Below are 11,899 nucleotides of genomic sequence, written 5' to 3'. Positions count from 1 at the left end.
TTTTTTAAAAAAGCGGCATTATCTACGGCGGACAACTCCTTCTCCGGTCTGCGGGGGGAACTTCCATGCTGCGTCGAGCACCGCCGAGGTGATACACGATACTTCCGGTTGGGTCTTTCAAAATAAAAGCCCGAGACTGGAAAAATAATGGAGCGGAAGTAGGTGGCGTGCGTCCCTGAGCACGACCACACGCACGGATAGGGTTGTTATTGTTCAGAGGGAGTGAACATCGAAGACCACGAAAGTCGCGATATTGATTTTTTTAAACGTGTGAATTTATACGCGATTTATTTTGAAGGCGGGTTTTCATCCCCGACTTCCGGTTCGGACTGTGGAGTTCATCGTTTTTCTGCGTGAAATATTTGACTGGACGCCGTTTCATCAGAGCGGAGGAGGTTTTGCAACTTGTAAGAGGCAGTTTTAGCGCAAGTTGAGGAAAGTGTGGAGAAACTGCGGTTTATTTTTAGAAGAGAGAGTTTACAGAGTGCACAAAAGATCTGCTGATGTTCTGAAGTAACTGTGTCCCAACAGCGACCTCACACTGTGTTCAGTGCAGAAATAAACTGTTTATCAGGGAAATGCCAGCATCTGCAGGTTATCACAGAAAATACACCTTTACTCCTTTAGCAAGTGTAAATTTGGGGACCTGAAAAAAAAATGCAGTTGTCTATGAAATTAAACCTTGAATTTTTATCATCATTATTATTATAACCATCACCACTACTTTTGTTGTTATCATGAGTATAATTATGATAATGTTGTTGCTTGCACGAGCTAAAAAGACCATCAGGTAAGAAATGTTTTTGACAGCTCAATGGCGCCATCTAGTGGCCATATGTAAACATACAGCAGCCTTCTTTTGAATTGTAACTGACATTTGTTGACATTAATTTGTTATTAAATTTGATGCGAAATGATCATAATAATGGTGGTTCAACCTGTGATCAGTGTTTGCTTTGAGGTATTGAAATTATAAAAACTTTTTTTCCCAGTCTTATTGTTTTATCAGGAGAGGTTTTGCAGTCATGTTGAAACTAGGGTTTATTGTTGTGTGTGTATGTGTGTGTGTGTGATTTCACAAACAGGGGGAGAAAAGAGCAACGTAGCAAAATATACACAGCCCTAGCTTGAAAGTAGAAAAAAATAATGTAAACAATTAACTGAATATGAAAAATTAAAAATAAATCAGTCGTCTGGCATTTCCGTCTACACATCTTAACATCTCCCCACGCCGGTTGTCCCCGACGACTCGACGTGGTAGTCCTCGTCGTCTGACCCCTGGTCCCCCGGAGGGGCCACGTCCTCGGGCCGGACCAGGCTCCTGCTTGACTGGCTCGCCCTGCGGTGCCCTCCATCCAGGCCCGCTAAAGAGGAATGGATCAAACAGGAAACAGTCAGGCAGATTTTGAAATGATGATATTAAAAGAAATAGGATAATCACTTTATTGCAGAATAGTGGGGAACAGCAACAGCAACTGACAAACCGCACGGAATAAAATACAGAATTTATTACGTTTTAACAAATAAATTCTATTACTTTCAAAATATCTTTGTTTGTAAATATTATTTATTGTGTTTTTTATTGTCTTTATCATTTACCTTTGTGTTTTAAACTATCACTCTAAGGTTTTTATTGTTTTCTATTTACTAGAATTGACTTTTAATCCATCATGATAAAGGTGAAAACTGTGAAAACTGCATAATCTTACTCTTCCGCCTGCAAAGGACTTCAAGCTTCAGCCAGTAGAGGACAGTATTTACCCACGGCAGTAAGTCTTCTTGCTTTCTAATCCTGCAAAAACCCCAACTTTCTTTATTTGTTCGCTTATCGTGCACTCAGGGCCGCGGGGTTCTGCAGGCCTTCTTGGCTGTCGTTGGGCAAGAGGCCGAGACACGCAAGCATTCAACCTCTCATTCGCACATCATACAGACGGTCAAACCTCTGCGTACAAATCACAAATCGGGAACGAATCGCTCCGCAAACAGAGTTTTCAATCTACTTTTAAATCGGGCTGCGAACAAGCCTCGGTGCACAAACTCAAACAAACAAAATCACGGGCTTTCCGCGTGGTTTACATTGTTCATCATCGTGTTATATTGCTTGTTTATGTTTTTTTCAGTTAGCTAGCCCTTATTATAGCTCCCAAAAAGATTAAAAGTGCTAGTTGTGTTAAGAAGTGAAGTCGATCTGAAGAAGGAAATAATAGCTTAATGTGAGTGCGGCGTTCCTGTTACGGATCTCACCAATAACACGGCTAAGTCAGCCATCTGAACAATAATGAAGAACAAAGATGCACTAAAGACGGCTAATGTGGCTAAAGGGGCGACTGCGTTAACAGAGAAAAGGTCTCAAGTCTGAGAAGAAATAGAAAAGTGAGTGTTCATTTGGATGAATGACAGCAAGCTGGAGATAGCGTTAGCGTTAGCGTTAGCAAGGGTCTCATATGTGAGAAGGCTTTAGTTTTGGTGATTTAGTGAGTCTGAGAAGAAATAGAAAAGTGGTTGTTTGTTTGGATGAATGAAAGACAGCTAGCTGGAGATAGGGTTAGGGTTTACATTAGCATTAGTAAGGGTCTCATATGTGTGAAGGCTTTAGTTTTACTGATTTAGCAAAGGAAACACAGAGTACAGGTGCTGCCAAGAAGAGAAAGAACACCAGCAATAATTAAGGCTATCTTTAATTCCTTTCTGTATTTTTGCCCCAAATAAAAGTTTCAAAGGGTACAGGATGTTTTTGGTGTTGGAGAACAGATCAATGGGGTTCACAATGATTTCAAAGGGAAACACTGATTCGGTTCACGAATTGAGTCAGAGAACGAATTAAATTCGTAAGCCGAGGTTCTACTGTACGATCATTCACGCTCTCATTCACGGGCCATTGGGGTTTCCTCCTTTAAAACCAGTAAAAACTGACCAGAGCTTCACACTCCCTATTTACACAAAGACTGGATTGTTGGGAAGATAGAGGCGTATGGTGACACACACACACACACACACACACACACATGAGTGCACACACACACACACATGCTGAGGGAGTGATGACAAATAGGAGACATAATAGAGCGGTGACGCACGCCATGACGGAGGGAGAGGAGACAAAGACGGACACAAAGGAGGATTTTTTTTTCAGGAGAAACTCCGTCACGCCTCCACTGGTGGGTAACAGAGAATTCAGGCCTGGGCCTCCACGCCTCCACGCCGTCAGGGCTCACAAACACGGCGCTCTGGAAGTCGCCGTGCGGCGTCTGATCAGCGAGAGCCCAGGCGACGGCTTCCAACATGGAGGCAAAAGGCCGTCGCGCAACAGGTTGCGGATGATCGTTTTGAAGGCTGCTACTCAGGAAGCCCAATGAGATGGAGGAAATGGCGGGTGCCGTGAGGGAACCATGCTGCGGGAGTGTGTGTGTGTGTGTGTGTGTGTGTGTGTGTGTTCTCGCTCTGGTGTTAAATGTCCCATCTGCAGGCTAAATGCCGCCGAGCCTCTGCTTTGCCGGACCTGAACCCCCTTCCACTGGACAACTGTCTTCACTTCTGGAGCGCTTTCATCACCTAGCGGTTTCTTTACACGAGATATCATTCATCCACACACACACACACACACACCGATGGCGGCGGAAATGCATTGCATTGAGCAAGGAATCAAACCGCCAACCTTCCCATCGGACAAACCCCCAATCATCTGACTGAGCCACTGTTAGCTACATTATATGTAGAATTAATTCATTCATATTTGTACACGGCTGATCGTGCACTCAGGGTCACGGCCTGCTGTGATTGGCCAAAGGGCCGGGTTCACCCTGGATTGTACACGTATAGCTATTCATCCTGTCATTCACTGCTCACATAGAGACGTACGAACATTCACTCTCTCATTCACACATCACAGAGCCATAAAACCCATCGCCCTCTCATTGACGACCATCATGCCTCTCAATCCTGTCACATAAGAGAATCATAAGCATTCACCTTTCATATCCACGTCACACAGACACACAACCATACACCCTCTCATTCCCATTGGTCACAAAGAGACAAAAAATTCACTCATTCACAGATCAAATAGAGACGCAACCATTCACACACCATATATTGACACATTAACATTCACTGCCTCACACTTGTGAAGGATCTCCCATGAACGTCCTGCACGTTTTTCGGAATCCAATCAGGGACCTTCTTGCTGAAGGCAGAAGCTCCAACCACTTCCCCGTCATGCCACTTCCTCTCTCTCTCTCTCTCTCTCTCTATGTATATATACTGCTCAAAAAAATAAAGGGAACACTTGAACAACACAATGTAACTCCAAGTCAATCACACTTGTGTGAAATCATAGTGTCCACTCAGGAAGCAACACAGATTCATTTTGACTTGTTTTAAGGACATTACATCAAAGTTGGATCAGCCTGGAGTTTGTTTTTACACTTTAATTTTGAGTGTGATTCCTAATCCAGACCTCCATGGGTTGATACAATTGATTTCCATTGATCATTTTTGTGTGATTTTGTTGTCAGCACATTCAACTGTGTAAACAAAGTATTTCATAAGAATATTTCATTCATTTAGATCTAGGATGTGTTTTTTAAGTGTTCCCTTTATTTTTTTGAGCAGTGTATATAAACTACCACTAGCATGTTGCTAACCTTTAGCTCGAGCTAATGTTTATAAAGGGTTAAAGAGGCCAAGGTGGAACACGCCACTGACCACGTGATGTCACTCGGCCTCTGTTCGCCATGGGTCGGTGCGGACCCCCCCGTGGGACGTCTCCCCGGGACCCCGCCCCCCCCGCTCCATGCTGGAGCTCTGAGGACAGAGAGAGAGAGGCGATTTACGTCTTTTCATCGTCTGCGACATATTTGCAGTCCCACTGGCGTTCTCCGCGTACCTTTCCAGCTAACGAACGCCACGGTCGCCCGGAAGCCTCTCCCCGTGATGCTGCCGTCTGACGTGAAGTGAAGCACCATGACGCTGTGGTAGGTCAGGACAGGGGGGGGGACGCTTCCCCCGCAGAGCAGCGCTGTGTCACACAAGACCAGGGGGAGCATAACCAAAACCAAAAATAGTTAAATATGCTTTGTTATGACAATGTAATTGCATTTTTTTTCACTACAACCTAGTGACGTGATGACTCCTCGGCGGATCGCTGCTCAACGTGGGCGGCCTTCTGCCTCGACCAGGAGAGCCAGAACGCAAGAGTGATGGCGGCAGAGGGGATAAGAAGGTTGGGAGGGACAGGAACTGATGATGTATTTCTACTCATAACAATAGCGCTATCGGTTACATGCTAATAGCTGACATCAGGGGTCGGTAACCCGCGGCTCTTTCATCTCTACACTGCGGCTCCGAGTGGCTTGGGAAAATAAATTATAAATATTTAATTGAAGCGTATTTCATTGTGTTAATTCCTTTTTTTAACTTTTAGTTCTAAGTTGGAAGATTATTGTGATCTTGAAATATTAAAAAAAAATTATATTTAATATTTTTCGCCGCTCAAAATAACACTCGCGGAAGCCCGTATACCCGCCAGCTGGTAAAGTCCTGATTTGCCCATAAACCAGGTAAAATAAATATTTATGAAGATATTTTGCAAATATTTATGTTTTATTGTTTAATGACACAGTGATTTTTTTCCCGATTTTTATTTTTAAAATTCAGGTCAAGGCTCCGCTACACGCTCTGAAAGCCCAAATCTCAAAATGAGTTCATTACATAAATAAAATTTCTCTGTAATACTTTGTGAATTTCAGAAGCAACACACTACACACTTGTTTAAACAAAGTGTAAAGGTAATAAAAAGCAATATATACAGTGGTACCTTTATTTTAGACGTCAAGGAAGGGCAAAGGGTTGTTGACCGCTTCGCAGCGTTCAAGCCACAGGACGCTACGCTAACGGCAGGATGCTAACAGGAAGCCAGCAGCATGCTAGCCACAGGCATGGGGCTAAAATGCTATAGGCGATATTAGTTCGTTTTCGGTTGGAAGCTTGTGGATACTTTGCTTAATATGATTTATTGCACTGGGGTGGAATAAATGAATCACTCTTGATTCTACCAAAAGAACGTTTACTGGCGCTGCGTTTTCTATCACAGAGAGTCGATAAAGTAGCGAGTAACTTTTGATAACACCTAGCACGTCAGCCTCGGCATCACCGGTCGCTAGTGACACCTCAGGAGAACAGAACTCCTATAGAGCCTCCTGAGAACCTTGGGGACTCTGGAAAAGACACGCTCATGCACTGATGAAGGGACGTGAGTGCAGATGGGAGGAAGAAGAGAGGTGCATCATGGGATATCCCTCGGCAGTTAGCCTGTGGCAGCGTAACAAGAGGCTAAGGCTAACTATGAGCTTTCTCAAAAAAGGTAGATCTGAAGCCTGTTCTTAAACAAAAGAGATCGGAAGACGGCTCCGCAGAGGACGTGCCGCTCACGTGATCCTACCGATCTCTTCGGTTCCCTCCACATCCGCTAGGACAGTCAGGGAGTCGTACCGGCAGCCGTCCGACTCCTCCAGCTCGAAGTCAGAGAAGTCAAGCTGGAAAAAGACGTATAAGTTTCAGATCCGGAGCAGAGGAGGCGTCTCGTGAGGACGTGAGGGAGCCTCACCTTCACCACGTGACCCTCGGGGGCGTGAAGCACCCAGCGGACCACACAGTCCTTCCTGTAGGTTTGGGGGTAATTTGGAGACGCCACTGTGCCCTGCTCTGTCAGTGAGACCACCGCGCCGCATCCTGACGGAGAACACACACACACACACACACACACACACACACACACACACACACACACACACACACAAGTGAGAGGGAGAACAAAAGACACTTTATCTGCAGCTGCACAGGAGTTAGCGTGTGTGTGTGTGTGTGTGTGTGTGTGTGTGTGTGTGTGTGTGTGTGTGTGTGTGTGTGTGTGTGTGTGTGTGTGTGTGTGTGTGTGTGTGTGTGTGTGTGTGTGGGCCTGTTATTTATCGTCACGGGACATGAACGGCTCTCTGGTTGCTATGAGACTTTAATATCAACACAGACCTCCTCAAAATCACTGCTTGGTCAAGCAGCTGTGCATGTGTGTGTGTGTGTGTGTGTGTGTGTGTGTGTGTGTGTGTGTGAGTTGGGAATGGGGGCTGACACATACACCGAGGACACACCTGTTCTACAAAGCCGCTCACTTACCTGACAAATGAAAGAGACTGTGTGTGTACAGTGTCACACACACACACACACACACACACACACACACACCTGGTTCGGAGACCTCCCTGATGGCGTGATATCGAAGGCTGAAGCCAGTTGCCGTTGCACTGACGTCAGAGGAGAAGATGAGTGTTGCATTGTGGGAGTTATTGAGGTGCACGGGGCCGGGGAGCACGCTCCCGCAGAAAATCCCTGCAGAGAACGTCAACAAGTTGGGTTGCTATGGAGACAGGAGTGTGTGTGTGTGTGTGTGTGTGTGTGTGTGTGTGTGTGTGTGTGGCTCACCGACGTGCCTGCGGGCCCCGACTAAGATGCTAAGCCGGTCGTAGCGACAGAATGAATCGTTCTCCAAGTGGAAACGGTTGAACTCCAACAGGATGCTGTAACCGGGGGCAACACTGATGCTCCACACACATAGTCTGAACACACACACACATACACACACACACACACACACACACTGATCATTACATACCAAATTACAAGCTATATATTATTAAATCTAATTGTGACATTTAAAAATAAGAATAATATAATCATAAAATATTAAGAAATATACATAAATTAGAAAAAAGTAAAAAAAGAACTAGTAAATAACAAACATAATGTAAAATAACAATAAAATGATAAAAATAATAATTAAGTTTGAGTGTTTGCCCACTAACTCATCGTTGTCATAGTGATCGGCATAGGGGGCGTGGCTTGTTATAACCCCTTCGCTGCCAGTAATGAGCCCGTCTCTCACGCTGCAGAGGCCTGAAACACACACATGCATGCATGCGCGTGCACACACACACACACATGTTAAAGCCAGCGCACACAATGACGTACAGTATAGAAGGTGAACCCCGACGGGAACGAGGCAAAGCGCACGCTCACCCGTTGAGGACTTCCCTCGCCGGCGCCCGTCGGCCGCAGCGCCTGACACAGAAAGGCAGGTTAGATTAGCCGAGGATTGAAAGACGGCGTCACTGTCTCCTCGGGGTCGCATGGGGTCAAAGGTCAGTGTTTATTATGGGTATTATGGGGCTGTACCAGATCAGGGGTGTAACGTGTCAGATTATGAAAACTGCCACCATGCAAAGCATGACGTATTAGCTTTTAGCATTTAGCATTTAGCATTTAGCGCTCATCTCCTCATCTAGTCAGGAGATGCCTCCTGGACGAATCCCTGGTGAGGTGTTCCAGGGAGCTACCAGGAGGGAAGGATGTCTCCTTGGATGGGCTGGGAACGCTAAGGGATTCCAGAGAGAGAAGAATGGGTTGATGGATGGTTGCAGGATGAAGGATTGATTGATTGATCGGTGGATGGATGGATGGATGGACGGATGGATGGACGATTGGTTCCTTTAGACCTACTCATTCCATGAACTCAGTCTTTGTGTTTTTGTGTTCTCCATTTATTTGAATTATATTAGCATAAAGCTAAAGGCTAATGAGACGAGTAGGGGTCACCTGCCAACAGCGGCGTGTGTGTGTATGTTTGTGTGTTACCCAGCGATATAAGTGGATCAACCCAACACACCTTCTCTCAGCTTCTGCTTGATCCAGGGCAGCATCAGCCGGACGTCCGTGTAGACCCCCGGGGACCCCCTGCTGGAGGGGGGCCGGCCGCTGTTGTTTAGCCAACTGCGGCCGCAGCCTTTACCCCAGGAGGCGACGCCCAGCGCCTCCCATCGGCCGCTCCCTGGTGGTGCCGGGCAAACCAGCGGTCCCCCGGAGTCCCCCTGTGGACGGTCCAGGAGAGGCGTCGGTTTGAAAACTGAAAGCGGTCCGGCAAGTTCCCGTACCTGACAGGCGTCTCGGCCTCCTCTCTCCGGACCGGCGCAAAGAACCGTCACGGCCGGCGAGCGCCGGGTCACGCCGCCCCTCCTCACCGTCTGGAGCACAAAGCGACACCTGGCCGGGTCCACCAGGTCCACCTGAGCCCGCCTGGGCCGTGCTGGGAGTCGACCTCCTGCGGACGCAAAACCACATCGGGATGACGGGGAATTCATCCTGCCAGGGGGGGGAAACAATCACTCACTCTCCTTCGTCCGTCCCCATCCGGCTACGAAGCAAGCGGCGCCAAGCGGGCCGGTCTCATCGGGCAGCGGCAAACACAGCGGCTGGACGCGAGCTCCTGCGGGAAGCAGCATGAGATCTCAACGGGTCACGCGACAACCGGCGACGCGCCGATCGGCCGGGGATCGGCCGGAAACCTGCCGAATCGGATGGGTCGGTCGACTTCTACCAGCGCCAGGTCGTAATCCATGGGGGAGGAGTAGTGGTACTTCTCGTGGATGGAGACGGACCTGACCAGGAGGACTTGCTCCTCTTCGTCGTCCGCCCGCCGGTCGTGCTCTCCCGCCACCACCCTGACGCCGCCCAGACGTTCTCTGCTCGCCGCAAAGAGGAACATTCGATCAGCCGTGAGGGCGGAGACGCAACGGCTCCGTGATTCTCGGGTTTCGTCGCCATGCGTGCTATAAAAGCGCAGGTCTGCCGGACGGTTTCGTACTCGGAGGCGTAGGCGAAGCAGTGAGCGGCGCTCAGAACCCAACGCTCCGCCACGATGGCGCCCCCGCAGAAGTGCGAGGCCTTGTTCCGCAGGGACACCTGATGGGGTTCCATATAAGCAAACGGAAACAGCGGGTTAGAACAACTAAATAATAAGTAAGATATAAATAACGGATGGAAACGGAGCGAAAGAATATTTAAAATGGATTATTAAAATAAAATATCATCATAGTTTCCTCTTAGTTGACACATGCTCATTATGGCTTCATTACCATGTTTAAAAAAAAAAAAATCTTATTCATCAATTTATTTATCTATTTATTTATTTATTTGTTTATTTATTGATATTTTTTATTTATTGGAATCCTCAGGAGATTTTCCAAATATATTTACTTATTTATTATTATTGCTATGATTGTTGTTTAAGTTTTTAAAAATTATTGTTAAAGTAACCTGATTATAGTCAGGTGGTGGTTATAGTCCTGGTAGTGTTGCAGAACAGGTTATAACCTTGTAATAACGCAAAAATAATGTCAAGATAAATTCATTGGGACTCAAGTCATTAATGATATTAATGAAAAAAAACCCAGAATGAGTTAGATCGTTATCTATAAATGTTTCTTCTGCTTTTCCCTTCAGGGGTCGCCACAGCAAATCAACTTTCTCCATCTAACCCTATTCTCTGTATCCTCCTCTCTCACACCAACTACCTTCATATCTTCTCTCATGACGTCCATATATCTTCTCTGTGATCTTCTACGAGACCTTCTAGCATCCGTCTCCCAATATATTCACTATCCCTCCTCTGTGCATGACCCAACCATCTCAGTCTGGCTTCTTTGATCTTCTCTCCAAAACATCTAACATGTGCTGTTCCCCTGACAGACTCTTTCCTGATCCTATCAATAAATTCCTGAGTGACTCATTATATAATAACAGAACAATTATTTTATTATTCATTTTTAAAGACGGCTGGATATTAATGTTCTTTTAATTAGCAAGAGTCTTAAAAATCCCACTATTCTAGAAATCCAGCAAAAATTAAACAATGTTATTACAGCTTATTAGACCTGTTACAACAGCTATTAGCTGTTATTACACATTAATAAAACAACATTTTTCTTTTTATATAGATTTTCTGGCTGCTGGTTCAAATCTGGTGAACAAATACAAACGTTCTGCTAAAAAACTTGCTGACAAGATGAGAAGAAGCCACCTACCAGCCACGGCTGAGAGCCGTACGGGACCTCCGATCCCCCGACGACCCTCGCGGAGTGAATCGCAGGACTCCCGACCCAAGGACGCCCGCACTTCCAGCCTGTTTGGGAACGCAGGAAACTGTCAGACGTTGCTGGATAGAAACGCAGTTCGGAGAGCGGCGCTCACCTTGCTCAGCGGCGTGGATGCCGGGGTTCAACCAGAGCGAGAGCAGGAGCAGCGGCGGCAGCATGACGTTCATCATCGCCAGAACGTTCCCTCATCCAGACTGGGCTTCTTCTCAGACCGCCGGCGCTTTATGAACCTGTGTGTGTTCCTACGTCACGACGAGCCGCGTCTTTTCTCCCGAGTGAAAGCGTCTCGACCTCTACGAGGTCAAATGTGGCATCGGAGCTTGTTAAAAAAACACAATGGCCACCCCTCGGCTGTGAAACGCCCAAAGGGGGGGTGGCGTCGTAAAGTGAGCGCGGGAGGGATGCCGACTGTTGTGCACGGTGACGGACGTGCGGTGAACGGCGGGCGAGGAGGTCCAAAATATTAGAAATGCAGGGATTTTCTGTTGACATCCTTACCTTGCGATTAACTTATGTTATGACATGTCTGTTACTAATGCATTACTGTAACTACATAACACTTAAGATATTTTCACCAGAAGACAGTATAAAGACAACATGTAAATGCATTTGAATGAAGCACTTTTTTTCAAATGGATGTTATTCAACTGGAGATATTCCAATTTTTTTTTTGGTTTTGTAGAATGTCTTCAACCAGGGCTCGAATAATTATAAAATAAAATTTCTCAGCTTCTAAGAACGCGCTTGTTTTAGCTTGTTTGTCACAATAGATAAGAAGTAAGAATCAAAGTTAATATTTTGTTATCGCAACCATCCTTTATTAAATTAACACTGCTTCTTTAATGTTAATTAGCTAATTTTTAATAGATTAATCTACATAAATCCACAAATTTCACAGGTAGCGGCTTCACAAAGAAATC

General features: G+C 46.1%; 1 protein-coding gene across 1 annotated transcript; it reads right to left on the bottom strand.

Annotated features, from left to right (window-relative positions):
* Positions 1-4,838: 4,838 nt before the first annotated feature.
* ovch2 (ovochymase 2) lies at positions 4,839-9,080 on the bottom strand (the record flags this gene model as incomplete). Its single annotated transcript, XM_086163684.1, has 9 exons — positions 4,839-5,017; positions 6,440-6,533; positions 6,605-6,729; positions 7,237-7,380; positions 7,474-7,607; positions 7,854-7,944; positions 8,068-8,109; positions 8,714-8,915; positions 8,979-9,080. Coding segments are annotated over 9 exons (1,113 nt in total), but the record flags the coding sequence as incomplete, so codon positions are not given.
* Positions 9,081-11,899: the final 2,819 nt, after the last annotated feature.

This window comes from Fistularia commersonii, chromosome 17 (genome assembly GCF_037954325.1).
Source record: "Fistularia commersonii isolate RoL2024-O1a breed Wild chromosome 17, RoL_Fcom_v1.0, whole genome shotgun sequence".
In the NCBI taxonomy this organism is placed as follows: Eukaryota; Metazoa; Chordata; class Actinopteri; order Syngnathiformes; family Fistulariidae; genus Fistularia; species Fistularia commersonii.
This window is presented reverse-complemented; position numbering and strand designations above follow the sequence as displayed.